The 15,062-nt window shown below is 50.9% G+C and overlaps 1 protein-coding gene across 1 annotated transcript; it reads right to left on the bottom strand.

The window, feature by feature from the left end:
* APCDD1L (APC down-regulated 1 like) lies at positions 1-7,413 on the bottom strand. The gene is made up of 4 exons (XM_085314262.1): positions 7,410-7,413; positions 6,120-6,249; positions 4,922-5,480; positions 1-3,095 (listed from the first exon to the last, which is right to left on the bottom strand). The coding sequence occupies exons 1-4, from the start codon at positions 7,411-7,413 to the stop codon at positions 2,331-2,333; spliced, it is 1,458 nt and encodes a 485-aa protein (XP_085170388.1). The 3' UTR covers positions 1-2,330.
* Positions 7,414-15,062: the final 7,649 nt, after the last annotated feature.

The raw sequence follows: 15,062 nt of genomic DNA on the forward strand, positions 1-15,062 counted from the left end.
CGTAGTCTTAAGAGAGAAACTGTAATTTAGGAATGTTTTCCCCAAAGCTGTGAACAGAACAATAAAAGTTATGATATTTATGCAAATAGCTTTTCCATGTTTGTTTTTTTTCTTTTTTTCTTTTTTTCTTTCAGAAGTATATTTAAGTGGGGATAAGTATACTTAAGTATACTTAGGAGAGGATGAAAAGGCCCCGGGTGAGGCGTTCAACAGAAGGAGCGTAGCTTCGTTCCCTGTTCTTCCCATGGACATCTCTGGGTCATGAGCCCGTTGCTCTGATTTGAATGGCAGCAGCCTTCTGCCTAGGCTGTAGCGAGTGGCGGTCCTAGCACGGTGAGGGGAGACGAGTCATCTGAAGGAAGACAGTTCTGCTCTGCATATGGGTTGTGTGAGATCCAGCTACACTACCCGGGGCTTTCCCTTGCTTCATAGCATTTTAACAGGAGTCTTGCAAAGACAACTTCACAAGCTGAGGTAAACTTTAATTCTCACACCACAGGAGAAAGGGACCCTTTTGGGTGGCCTCCCAGTTGGCGGTTCTTGTTGGCTTTGCCCAGGGTGGCTGGGTAAAGCGCCTCCTGGCAGGGCCCCGAAGGAGGTAGGTGCACTAGGTGGTTTATAATCACTCCCCGTTCTTTAAATGTTTGCTTGTGGATCTCCATGCAATAGCAGGCAACAAAACACAGCAACCCTTAGCAATGGYGGGAGGTATTTTGCAGGAGTGCTTTACCTGCGGAAGTGTTCACTATGGTGAGTGACGAAAGAGGACTAGGAGGTGGGAGACTGATTCTCCCTGCTGACTTGRCACCTGGAGAAGTCTCTTTCTCCATATTGCAGAGGGCAGCTGATTACAGAGATGAGTTAGCCAAGCTTGGCCTTTTTGTGTATCCCCTTAGAAGYATATTCACATGTTCCAGGCTTGGTAAAATATGCTGACAACATTTATATCACAATTGTTATGCATTTAATAAGTATCTCATTTGAATTATTTGTTCATGTACAGATCCCCCAGAAGTATTTATATGTTATAAAACCCATAAATTATCTAAGTACAAGCTGCAGGTTTGTAAATACAGTATTAAGAAGGTAGCTATTGCATAGCTAGTTTAACAAAATATCCTTGGCGAATAAGATATATAGGCTTGTTTGGAGAGGATTTAGCTACTGGGAGGAGGTCTTCTCCAAGTAAGTTACATGCTTCTTAACTGCAGCAGACAAAGGAATATAACTTCTTACTTTGTCCTTCTTGTCACTAGAAATCAGTTTGACCTGATGTGCTATCTGAGCAGAGTATTTCCTCAGCACCTTGTTCACTAATGGCAAATCTATGAAACATCCTTACATAAACGTGGCTGGATTGAGAGCTAAATTAGTAATTTCTGTGCCAGAACACTTACTAAAGAGGAGACAGTGAAAATACATGGCCTAAGAAGGCTTGCACTATACGCGATCTTTGGCTCCGTGAGCTCCGTGACGAGCAGGAGCCGCTGGCTGCCTGGCGGTGCTTTGCTGGCTGGACAAGGGCGGCAGTAACGTGGCCGCTGCCCCCTTCCCAAAGCGCGGCCCGGTGCAGGTGACGGGAAAGGCCAGAATAACGCAACACGGACGCGGTGCCCGCAGCTCCGTGCAGCTGAAGGTTGGGAGCAGTCGGGCACAGAGACTTTGTCCATTTACTGCGTAATCTGACCACGGCCAGGCACAGCAGTCTGTCCAGGTAATGTTCAGTGGGGGCTGCTTTTTTGCACATACCTAAGTGGAAAACTGTACACTGCATATCTGTCCGTGTACATATACATGAAAACTGCAGGAGAAGTCTATAAACTGAGGAAGGAAATATTAACAGTGCCCTTATCAAGAGCACTTGCTGACTATTGCTGACTGACACTGCAGATCTGAATTTGCAAAGACAGCAATGAGGAATATGACGGGAGGGAATGTAACCTAAAAGAAACTCAGCAGCCAACACTTTGGATGTTTGAATTACATCTGAATCAAGCTCTTGATTATATCTTAGCAGTGTCAAAAGCTCAAAGCAGCAATTGTAATTGATGTAGCTTTTTTTTTCTCTCTTATTGCTAAATTATCTATTGCAATGTGCAATGCTTCCATCTCACCACATTAGATTTGTAGGCAAAGAGGGAAGATTAGGCAATAAAGCCACAGCACAAACAGTATATAGTCAGGCATATCTTCTTGGCTTTGGTCACTGCTTTTTTTTTAAAGTGTTTCCAAATCTAAGCAAAACTGATTCCAGATGTGCTCATCTGAAGGATATAAAATCACCCTAGCACCAGGACTATCTGAATTCTGTGCTGTACCTGAACAGACAGCTAGTCCCATCTTAAAACCTGCAGTGCTATAAACAATAAAAAGGCCACAGGCAAAGGTTTTAGTGCTTYGTTCCCATTAGCATCCTGTTTTCCCAAGTATTTCAGACTAAYATATTTAGAGAATTCCTCTGATGCCCCAGCACACTGAATTAGAGGTGCCTGATACGACGTGGGTCGCTTGTCTGGATGGTCGGGGCTGGATCCATCTGTGGGCCTTTCGCCAATGAACAGCAAGCTGCGGTCTTTGGCATCTTGCTCCGTTTTGAAAAGTTCGTACTCCGTGTGGGGCAGCTTGATGCCCAAAGCCAAACATCCATTCGTGGGCGTTATATCCTGCTCCATCCCAGCGCGCCAGGAATTTGTGAGCCCACAGCTTCCCGGCTCCGAGGAGTTGAGCATCATCACCGTCACCTGGTCCATCGGCGTCACCCGAGCCTGGGTGACTTTAAAAGCCAGTTCGGTGCCGCCCCTCACTTTGGAGGAGGGGATGCCTTGGGTGTAACGCCCGGACGCGTAGATGGTGAAAGTCGGCTGCTTGCAGAGGGGGTCGGAGTAGTGATAGTAATAACCTTCCCAGGTGTGATTGCTACCGTGGAAGATGAAGTACCTGGTTAGGAAAAGCACGGCAGGCCGGACCTCGCAGTGGGTGCTCACCCAGCTGCCGCTCAGCTGCATCGGCAGCTCAGCTCTCACGGGTAATATGGGCGGATGGTGTTCGTCAGCTCTGTATATAATCCCGCAGGCTGGGCACGGGTGCATGTGGTGCTGCGGAAGGCAAAAAACAGCGTTTTTATAAACGTACAGGCAAAAAGCCCTTTCGGAGTATTYTAAAAGGCTCGGACGGCCCCCTCCCGCGCCAGGGCGCTCGTCCGCGGCGAGCCTGGCCCGAGGCGTCCGGGCGGACTGAGCGAGAGGAGCCGCCGCTCGGGCCCTCTGCGGCCGYGGGCGCGCGCTGAGCGCCGGCGCAGCCGTCGCCTCGGAGGTGGAGAGGAGAAAACCTCCAGCAAAGCCAGGACCCGACCTCTGGTTCCCCGCCTGGGCGCTGAGCGGAGCGCTGAGCCAAAGCAGTCCTGCGGCGGATCGAATGCCAGGAGGTTTGTTTTTCTTTTTTTTTTTTTTTCCTAGCTGGGAACTTTTTCTTGTATTTCATATATCACAACTGATTTATTTTTAAATAACCAGGGTTCAAACATTGCATCATTTTCCAGAATAAGAGCTAATCTTGACCGAACCGTCGTGCGCAGCAAGGTTAAATAACTCGGTAGTTAACTGCAGGCTGGGTAATTTACATGCAAGTTGATTGGAGTCTACTGTAATTTAGTCATTTTCAGCTTGCTTTACTGCTACTGTCACRTTAACGAGTGCTGACAGTACACAGTACAGTATGGCTAAATAATCCCAGAAGTCAAGAAATGTGTATGCTCTCCTTAGGCAGGAAATTCTTTGATAATGAAAGGTAATTTGGGGAGAATGGGTTGCTTTAGAACAGATAGATTTAAGGGAATAAGAGTGGTGTTTTCTTAACGTGCGCTAAAAAATAATTCCTAACATAGCTGCGCAGCTCTCTTACTAGAGCAGGCAAAGGGCTATTAGCTAAGTAACAAAAAACAAAACAAAACAAAACCAAACCTCTCTGCCCAATAAAATTATCACCATAGTCATGAAGCCAAAATTCTTACTCGTTTAAAGCAGGCGTGTGAAGTTATTTCTAACGTATGGCAGCTTCTAATTATCGCCAGGTGGTGACATCATGTGCTGCTACATTGGAGAGCTGTTAGCTGATTAATTACAGTGCTATATCCAGAGAGCGAATTTCAGTATCTTTAGGTTTGGGTTTAAATTAACTTTTAAAAGTGTTTATGTTTACCATCTGGTTTTGCTCATATATATGGTTTTGGCCCAAGATAACACAAATTTAACCAATCTGAGAATGTTACTTTTAAGGGGGAGAGAGGYGTTGCTCTGCTTTTCTTCTGCTCTTTTGGGGCTCAGTTGGTGTAGTTCAGGGTGGGGGAAAATGCTACCCCCAAAAGCTGCCCCCCAAAAGATTTTTTTCCATTTAGTTCAGTTCTGTCTGCTAATGTTCAGAGAGGTTTTTCAGCCTATCTCACCACTCAGTCATTTCTGAATTGATCAATTAAGATTCAACTAAAAATACGTTTTTTTCTGGAAATAAACCAATCTGCTGACAAAAGAAAAAAAATTAAAAAGCAACCAAGCCTCTCTTGCTCAGTTCCACATACGCCARAGTGAAAGCCTGATTTCTGCGTAACAGCATAATTGTATTCAGGGCAACTTCCTCTTCTAATAGCATTACATGGAGAAATAACGGTTTAATGGGAGATGCTGGCCTCCTTGCTCCTCTCTAGGCCTGGAGGACATGCAAAGAAATAACGAGAGGGATGCCAGACGTCGGAGCGTGCAGCCCCCACCGCTGGGCAGCCCCCACCGCTGGGCAGCCCCCACCGCTGGGCAGCCCAGGCCCTGACCCTGGTGCAGGCTCTGCGTTTCCTAGAGGTGAGCAGTGCTTCTCTTTGCAACAGGCTCCCCACAAAAGCACCGAATTTTTACCGTAAAAGCGTCGTTCTTACCACGGCGTTCTGCAGAGGTCGCTGATAACCGGTCGGCCGGTAGTGGAGCCTCTCCACCCACTCGGTGTGAATGTCCCCCAGGTAGAGCTCCTCCACCAGCCGGCTGCCGCGCTGCTGGGGCTGCAGCAAGGCTTGGTGGTGCTGCTCCACCCGCACGAGGCTGAGCTCGTGCATGGCGAAGCCCAGGGCGGCGGTGCAGTCGCGCTCCGTCTTGGCGCTCAGCAGTTCGTAGAGCGCCCCGGGAGCCCAGCTGCGCCCCGGGGGCAGGAAGCCGCTGCAGCCCGCTCCCGAGGTCCGGTTGATCCAGGCGGCGACCTCCCGCATGGCGCGCCGGCTGTGGAAAACGATGCCCACCTTGTGCAGGTGGTAGTCGGCCTCGGTGGCGCCGCGGGTGATCCAGGAGGCCTGGCGCAGCCGCAGCTTGCCCTTGATGACGAGGGAGTAGGAGGGCTCGCGGCAGGACGGGTCCCAGTAGTAGAACTGGTGGGCCTTGAAGAGGCGGTTGGAGTAGAAGAGGTAGGACCTGGTGAGGAACTCGGGGCCCGGCCGCACCTCGCACCTGGGGACCAAGGCAGYGTCGTGAGCCGCGCGCCGGCGGGAGCTGGGTCCGCCCTTCCCCGCGGGAATCCCAGCCGCCGCGTGCAGCCGGCACAAGCGCGCTGGACCGGCTCCGAGCGCGCCGGGGCCGGGGCAAGGGGAGCGCAGGTGGCAGCAGCAGCCCGCGGCGAGCTCGGGCAGCGCTGGCGAAATGCCGCGGTGCCACTCAGGGCTTTTTGGTGAGCTGCTCTGCAGCACGCCTGCGAGCGCGAGGAGCGGGATGGGGAGGGGACGGGGCAGCCGGCTGCGCCCCGCGCGCCCGTCAGCTGCAAGCAGGGGCTGGAAAGGGGCCCGGGGGCGCCTCCTTTGGGGGTGCCCGGGGGTGCCCATGGTGGGGGGGGTGCCTGGGGAGTGCCCCGCACCCAGGTGTGCCGGGGTGCCTTGCTCAGGGCTGCACGGGGGCCCGGGGGTGCCTTACCGAGAGGTGTCCAGTGCGCAGGGTGCCTCCCCGGGGGGTGCTCGGGGGTACCGCACCCCGGGGTGCCCAGGGGGTGCCCGGTGGGGGGGGGCCTGCCCCATCCAGGGGAGCCCTGTGCCCAGGGGTACCCGAGGCAGCGCTGTGTGCCCGGGGGGGGCCCGGGGGGGTCCGGGGGTGCCTTACCCGGTGGAGACCCAGTGCCCCTCCAGGCGGGGCGGCAGCCGCGCCGCGATCCTGGCGCCGTCCTGCAGGTGGCGCAGCTGCTGCCGGCACCGCGGCTCCCAGCGCAGCGGCGCCTCCGCGGCCGCGCAGGCTGCGCGCGGGGGGGAGGGGGAGRGGGAGAGGGAGAGGCGCCGTCAGCCGCGGGGGCAGCGGGGGCGGGCGTGTCCCCCCCCACCACCCCCAAACACACCCCAATCTGCTGCAGCTGCAGAAACCCAGCTGCAAAACCCGCGCGGCCGCCGGCGCGGAGCAGGGCGCCGCGCGGGAGCCCCGAGCGCCGCAAGGGCCCGGCACGGCACGGCACGGCACGGTGTGGCACGGCACGGTGTGGCACGGTGTGGCCCGGCCCGGCCCGGCCCGGCGGCTCCGAGCGGGGCGCTCGGGCGCTTCGGCCGCCCCGCGGGTTCACCCGCTGCACGGACCCGCCCGGGAAAGGCTGCCGCGACCGGCCGGGTACCTGCAGCCCGCTCCGGCCGAGCGCCCGGCGCTCCGGGCCTCGTGGCTCGCTTTTAGCCCCCGCTGCCTAGCGAACTCCTTGGTTACGTTAGCCGGGAGACCTAGTTGGAGCGTGAAACCCAACACGGGTTACCTAAGAAGCCAGGTGTTAGCTRAGGATACGGAATACGAATTTTACTGCTCTTTAACTAGAGTTCCCTCTGAATCCAGCCGTGGTTCCGATGAAACCTTCAGACGCAGCCGAGGGTTCCCCGTGCAGGTTCTCCCTGCCGGGCTGTTGTTGAGCAGTTACGGAAACGGGGAATTGCAGCACGGGAACATTAGCCCTGCCTGTCGCTGCCATAAGGACAGTAATTCTGTCACTTACCTCATTTCCCATAACAACGGATGTTATTGGCTTAGGGAACGTGTGAACACTCAGCTAAATCCCGAAGACCCTTGCATGCACACACATACACACACATATATAYACACACATACATGTATTCAYATATGTTACACRTTCTTTACTTCAGCAAACTTCTGTTCTATTCACCGTGACTTTGCCTTAGTAAGAAACTTGGGCTTTGCACAAAACGAGCCCTCAGTGAAAACCCTGAAACCCCACCGACTTCTTTGCTGCTGTACAACTGTCCATCTGGCAAAGCCACATCCCTCAGCCTGGTGCTGGTCCAGACCAGGGCAGGCTGTCTTGGGTTTATTAGCCCAGCCGGGGTTCGCTCTCCCTCGCTCTACTCTGTAATTTACCTAGTAGTGGCCTGGAAATCTTCAAGCCAGCTTTCATTCACTACGTACCCATGGTTGTTAGGACATGGGTTGCTTTCCAGCTTGCCTATATATATATATTTCTTCCCTGCAAAGTGAGGGTGCTGAACATCTGCACGCATCATGCTATGGTTTAAACATCTTGCTACACCTTCTGAAAAGCTGCAGGACAGGATTTCCCCGGAGAGGATTTTCTTCCCGAACTACCTCAGCATCACTGCAGAGTTTGCAGCCTCTCCTGTTCCAAAAGCCCTTCCCAGCTGTCCTGGTGGAGGGGTGAGGGCAGCCCAACGCGTGCCCTTGCTCCCGCGGGGCCTCGCCCTTGGAGAAGGTGCACCCTTGGAGACAGGAACCACCTCGCTGACCAGCACCTTTCTGACAACAAGTATTTGCAAACAAGTTAGCGCATACGGATCTGCCTCAAACCACTGGCTCAGAAGCCCAGGATGTAGCAGAGCTACAACCAGGCAGGGCCAGAGCAGCTGGTGTCTGCCGGGGGGCGCCCCGATTCCCACGGCAGGGAGCCTCGCACCCCGGCATCAACGCATCGCACACGCACAGGGTTAAATCCCCATTAAAAAACCTCAGCGTCCAAACTTGCCAAATGCATGCACAAGCCCCAGATCAAACCAAATCGCAATTCAATAACTAAACTTCTGTTGTGYGAGCCAAAGGCTTCTGAACATGTGGCAAATCGGGGAGATTTCCGTTCAAGTAGTAGTTTATCACTAGTGTGGTAAGGCAGCGTCACCCCTGCCWCGCAGACTGGGAGTCACTGGGGAACTGCGGTCTGCGCAGGCCTTAGGCAGCACAGCCAGCGCGGCTCTGCCGCGTCCTTACGGCCGCTCCGGCGCTCGAGCTGATGCAAAGGGAATAAACCCCTGGAAAACAAAGCCCCCAGACGAGGCGAAGAGCAGCCAAGGAAGCCAGCCCACCTACCTAAAGGCTAGTGAAACTGGCCTCGGATTTTCTGTTACCCCACTAAGCACCACGGTGCGTAAACTAGCRGGAAAGATGTATTATTAGTGTTAAGGGGTCTTTTTGGAGCAGGCTCACAATTACACTGTTTTAACCATCTTCAGGAGCTTAAAATGCTCAGCAGGGTAGCCAGCCCCTTCACAACTGCTTGTGCTAGTGCTTCCTAAAAAGCGGTTCCTTTGCGTTCTCCTACGGAAAGGGGACAGTATCGAAAGACAAACCGCTCTGCTATCAGCTGAGTGTTTCATCTGGCAACGGCAGCATCCGCTGCAGGCTGCTCCGGGGATGCCCCGGCAGGAGCGAGGGCTCTGCGCTTGCCATGACTTTGCTCTGCGGCCTCGGGGAAATCTCTTACTCCTGGGTATTTCTTTATTCAGCTGCAAAGTAAGTCAGGTTTTGTCAGACTGCCTATCATTAGGGCTAATTGTTGGCAATGTTTTTTAAGATCCTTCAGTTAAAGGAGAATCCAAACGCTTACTGTATGTGTGAAATAATTATCCTATAGGATCGAGTAGAATAAAAAAAAACCTGTATTAGAAGTAACAGAATATAAGGCTAAATTTGCTCTTGCTCATGACCACAGAAAGACTCTAGAGGTGTCAGTGCAGTTAATCTACAGTTACACTGAAATTACAGCACAGAACATGGCCCAGTTCTGAACTCACTGTGTTGTATGTGTGCCTGTGCGTGTGTTTATGGCACTGGAAGCTTCAATATTTGACTGAATCCTTATTGCTACTTTTGGCAAAAACACTACAAGTCTACATTATTTTAGAGCACAGACACTTTGGCAACATAACACAAGACTTTAACACACTCAGTAGAAAATGGCAATTTTTATAATCAGGATGAAACTTTATGGGGGGGAAATAAAGGGAAAAAATCCAAAATATAAATATTTGACATGATGGGAATTCCTGGGGATTTTGCCTTACTTAACTGAACACATCAAGCTGGATGCATCCTCAAACCAAGAGCTATTGGCCTCTGTCCAAATTTTGTTGCTGCTCTTCGCTCTTAAATACTCCAGCCCAGCCACACCAGAATCAAACATCCTTTCAACCTGGAAAAGTTCAGTTTCAGCCTAAAAATCTATAGTTAGGGCACATTTCTATTTGAAGAGCAGCAGAAAGTGGCTGTCACTTACATGTCACTCTGTAACTCAGCTCCTTCCAAGGCACACCAGAGCAGCTCCTCTCTCCATCTTGAAAGAGGTGCAAATTAACTGCTTTATAGAGTTACTGGGTGGAAGGGGAAGAATTTATTCACAGTTCTTCTTCAAGGCTAAAATACTCATTATGGGAAAAATCTAAAAAAAATCCCAGCTGCAATCTCTTCCACTCAGTCATTATCCTACATGCCTATTGATGAACCAGAAGCATTTCCAGAGAGCTTTTCAGTCCAGCAGCTAGACAGAACAGGGTCTTTTTTCCAGCTTTCTGGTGGATGTTGCATCCAAAGTACCAGCCCCAAGTCTCCAAGCAACAGGGCTGCACGTGTACGTCAGGCAATATCAGAAGTGCCCGTACCCAGCGATGGAGGCGGCCCACCGCGATCACCCGAGACTGCATCAAGCCCAGAGATAGCAGCAGCAACAAATGCTCATCGAGCACTCTGTACGCTCGTTTCGACAAGCAGCTTTTAGAAAAATCAGACTCATAGCATCAAATGATAGAAAGGCAGACCTGGAAATTCCTATGCAAAGTAAATTCTTGTTGAAATTAGACTGAAAGATTCCTAGGCCATGGCCAAGCCTGAAAATGAAACCCTACCACTGGCTTTGTGCTACGCAAGTGCTGGGTCCAATCTCACTTTTAAAGGGAAAAAACCATCAAGCAGGAGAGAAATACTGTAATATGCCTTGCTGGAAACAAATCCTGTTTGTGTTCTTCCAAGCAGACTGGTGGAAAAAAGCAAAGTTGAGTCACACATCTGCTTCTTTAGAAATAGAGGAGAAAATGCATACATTACAATTTGCACTGAATTAGTTACTGTACATCAACTCTTCTCTAGGGCTGCACTGGTTAATCTGTTACATGTTATTGCCTCCCATGGCTAGAATTTATTATTTCCATTTATAATTCTAATGTTTCAGTTAGTCACCCATTTACAGGGATAAGATCAGTGCCTGAAGTCATGGGGCATTACATATTTCTTCATCTAGAGATGACATAAAACCTTTGATATTTTGCGAGGAATGTTCAGACTGGAATGAAATGGATGATAAGAAATATATCAATATACTCTGTATAAGTGAATTAAACACAGAGACTTCATTAATGGAGCAAAGCAGTCTTTCTTTGGCATTCTTTTCTCCTGAGAGCATGCAGAATGGATTCTGGGTTAGGCACTAAAGGAAAAAGGCACTCTTTCAAAAGCAAAGAAATGTTTGTATTTAGCAAATCCATTTCTCTTGCATTTGTGTCGAGATTAAGTTAATCATGCTTTAATTCACACAGAAGAAGAAATTCCCAGGGGAACAATTTTGTGGGAAGAGATATATTTTATATTATAATATTATGAAGTTATAAAACTTAAATATAATCCAGTGTGGAGGAGAACTGCATCACAGCACAACTTTACATTTTGCCTATCTGCAAACTGAACCCAGTTCAGGACAGCACTTAAGCACAGGCTTAATTCTAATTGGTTTCACTGAAACTTAAGCATGCGCTTGAAATTAAGCCAGTGCATGAGCATTTTTCCTGATTAGTAATGCCTCCCTGAACTGAAGCCAAAATGTAGTCAAGTGGTACAGGGAAGATGCCAGCTCTTTCACTGCAGTACTATTTGGCTTCTGGAGAAGTATTTCTATTATTCATCCCTTATTTGCCTGTAAAACAGGTATAATTACATRTAGCTGTTTTACCAGTCTGATGCTCAGTTCATGCTATTTGCAAAGTGCTCTGAATCCACTAGATGTTTGTCAGTTATTCCTTTAACGACAGCCAGCAAAGTATCACATACGSTGGGATCATTGCAGAGCATCCCCGGAGTCTTCTGTACACAGGGGTACGACGACGTATGAAATCCTGCAAATCCTGGGAGGGAACTCAGCTGATTCGAAATTCCCAGTGAGCTCAGGATCTTTTCAAAACATACCTTCACCATGTATTTTCAGGCACACTGGAAAACAGGTTCAGGCACTGTATTTTAAGGCTTTAGCCTAGCTTTCCTCTGAAGCTGTGATCATTGCCTGATCTATCTCATGTCCACAATTAAAACGGTGAAGCACTTAAAATGGGGTTTTTTTTATAGCACAAGAAAAGATATAGTATTTTGCTCATGGTATCACGGTATCATTTCTCTCTCCTGTAAGCAGCAAGTCCAGGAACTCCATCTCACCAGAGCTTTTGTCAGCARCAACTGGCAACCTGGTAGTATGAAATCACTGCCAAAGCAAAACCTGGATGTTTTAATCAAAACTGGCTTTGCCGCGCCGTGGTAGGGCACTTGACTTCAGTCGGAAAGTACAATCATAACAAAGTGGAGAAACCAGATTCCCCAGGCTTAAGTTACCTCTCACACATGGCTACCCTACTTGGTGAAACTTCACCTCGTGCTTTGCATTACCAGACCGGCTGACTCCTGCCAGCAAAGACGCTGCAGTTTCGGTAAAACTGTTCCTCCTAATCCATGCCAGCTGCCCCRACTCGAGAGAGGCCACACAGGAGCGAGAGCATTTGCTGAACCCTGTGCTCAAGCTCGCTCTCCTTCAGGGGAACTCGCCGTCTCCGCTGGGACACAGGATTGCGCCTGCGGCTTCAGGAAAGAAACGGCAGCAGGACGGTGAAGCAAGATAGACGGGCGCTGTGGCGAGGAAGGTGAGGCGGAGATGCTGACTCCYGCACCTCAAACATCTTCAGCACAGATCACGTTTCAGTAAAACGCCTTCTTAAGATTGTCCTCTGCGGCTGTTCACCTCGAAGAAGAAAAGCAGGCCCAACCCTGCACCGGGACTGTAGGGCTTGATCCTGCTTTCATGGGGTCAGCAAAGAGCCCTCGCTGCTAACACCGCAGGACCACGTCCTTATTCAGAAAATGCCCTTCTGCACAGGCGGAGGACACACTGACAGTAAATACGGATCGGGAGAACGAGGGGGTACAAGGGAGAAATGGCATACGGGATGCCCTCTGCTCAAGCGAGCCAAGGGAGACACACGAGGGTTGTCAGAAGACTACGGCAGTGTGAGGAGAAACCCCAGCGCTAGAGGCACGTGTGAGCGCAGCCTCCCAGGAGCTCCCGGGCAGCCGGCGTCCCCGGAGAGCGGACGAGCGCCGGGGCGGGAGGCTCTGGCTGGGAGCTGAAGTCGCAGCGGTCGCGGGGCCGCCCTGCACCAATTCCTCCTGCTCCCACAAACCGGCAGGGCAGAGGCCGGAGGGAGAGGGATGGTTCATCGGGCAAGGTGGGGACCGACGGGATTATAGGTACATCCCTTCTTTTTTCATCATCGGCCAGCGCTGCAAAAAGCAAACGGGTTCAGACAACAGAAACACAGCGGGGCCAGTCTTGCCGCAGAAGTCTGGCACCGAGAAATGCAGRGGCAAAAAGCAAAAGGAAGGGCCACAAAGAAGGGCAATGCTGGAGCTTTTTCCCTCAAACCCTCATGGAAGTGTAAATTTGATTTTCATGCCATAGGAAACCACGAGGAGATGATCTCTAATCTCCTGGATATATAGCTGGTGAGAGACTGGGGAGAACACTTGGGGGAGGGCACTTCCCTTCAAAAAACCAAAGCAAATCAACTCAGTCCARGGCTGAACAATAATCATGATTTAGTTAAAACTTTCTAAATGGAATTTATATTCTAGCTGAATGGGAAATATTACATCTATCTTCCTTAATTTAGAAGAGATGGAAACTCATTAGAAAATACTGCACATGGTTTTGAAATTAATGGCAAGCCGTCATCTCCAATACATGGAGCACCCATGCAGGTTTGGCAATTCCCTCTAACCTCTGCACAGAGACACTTTATTAGTGGCTATCAAGGCCATTTTTAATAGTGATGGCTAAGCATATTTTTTTCCTGGAGTGCTCTGAGGAGCGGAACTGGTAATCAAGCAATGGCTTGGCTATAAAATGCCAACCTCATTTCAAACATCGGAATCACTGGCACAGACCGCGAGCACCGAGAGGACCACCCACCRCATGATATTAACATAAATACAGCATTTACCCAGGGCAAAATGAGCAACGGGAGCCGGTGGGGGCTGCGAGCAGAACAACAAAACGTGACGAGGGGGTGGGGGGCGCTGGGTTACGCGGGGGGTGGAAGGACCCCGGTGCGCGCAGCCTGGCCGAGACGGGACCTGATAACCGCCCACACATGTTCGCCCGGCGTCAGCACCGAGGAGGGGAAGGACCGTGGAGCCCTCCCGCGGCTCCGCTGCTCCCTGCCCGCGCTCGCCGTCCGCCGGCGCCTGCCGAAATCGCCACCGGCCCGCGGCCGCGAGCCGCAGGCTCGGAGGTGCTCGGGGCCGGGGCAACCCCAGCAGGCAGCTCACACCCGGGAAACCAGACGACAAGCCCCGCTAAAGCGAGATCCACCCTTCCGCCCCCCGTTTAGCGCCCACCACAGCAGGTCTGCACCCGGCACCGCTGCCAGGGTACAGTTCACAGCCGCGAAGCCAGGATCCGCCAGGATCTAACAGTCTGAGGCGGCCACTCGGCTCCCGCAAAGCGACGGACGAGCAGGGCAGTCGAAAGGAGGCACAGCGGACGGTACCCGCGGGAAAACTGTTCCCCAGAAAGGTGGTAATCCGATACACGGCCCGCACCGGCAACACCCACACGGACTTAGCTTAGAGCCACAGGCGCCCACAGAACACGGTTACTTGTTCAGCTGAAGCGCAGAAAGTGAGTTACTTTTAACATGTGTTTTGGGGTCTGGGTGTGGTTTCTAGATAGCCTGAAATTTCAGCCTACTGTTTTGCCTGTCAACATTAGCCAAGTTTTGATGTATTCCAGTTCTCTCAACTTTGCCGGCAGATGCCAAAATCGAAGTTGACATTCAACCTACGTGCTGCATAATCTAATAACGGGGCTTGCGCTACTCAGAATTAGCAGAACTTTGTAATTTCTTTGCCACAAAACTCTGCTGTCACTTCTATTTTCATTGGTCTTTTCCAATGAGTCTAATTGGGAAAAGGTTTTCTTTTTCCTCTGAAAAAGCTCTTCTGGAAAGCTTTAAAAACAAAGCGCCATTTTTGTATCAACGCTGGAAAAAGATGCTTGAAAGTCACAACCTGCCAGTGTCCAGCACTTGGGGATTTAGTAAGAGCGAAAACAAGGTGACTCTGTGGGGAGTTTGGTATATAAATCGATCTAAAACACCAGGTGAAAGCTCATTTCTGAGGGATCTCTGGCACCGACTCGGACGAGGCCAACACGTCCCACGTTTGCCAGCGGCTCAGATTTCCCAGCAGAAACCAGGGGGGACTTTGACCAGTCAACCAAATGTAATGGTTTAGGATTCACTCCAGTTTAAAGTATTATTTTATAAAATAAGACTTAATCCTCGGGCCTGTCTCTTTGCATACTCCGTGGTGAGACTTCTGGTGACGTTTGCACCATCACACCGAGCRCAAGGCGTTGGAGCCACGGGAGCTGGGCTTCACCGCAGCTTCCTCGGCTCCATTCCACCCCAGTCATGATCTAATAAGCTACTAACACTGCAAATGAGAAAACATCAGTATGAAGGA

Source organism: Rhea americana, unplaced genomic scaffold, assembly GCF_003343005.1.
Source record: "Rhea americana isolate MKP2758 unplaced genomic scaffold, rheAme1 scaffold_4, whole genome shotgun sequence".
NCBI classification, from domain to species: domain Eukaryota; kingdom Metazoa; phylum Chordata; class Aves; order Rheiformes; family Rheidae; genus Rhea; species Rhea americana.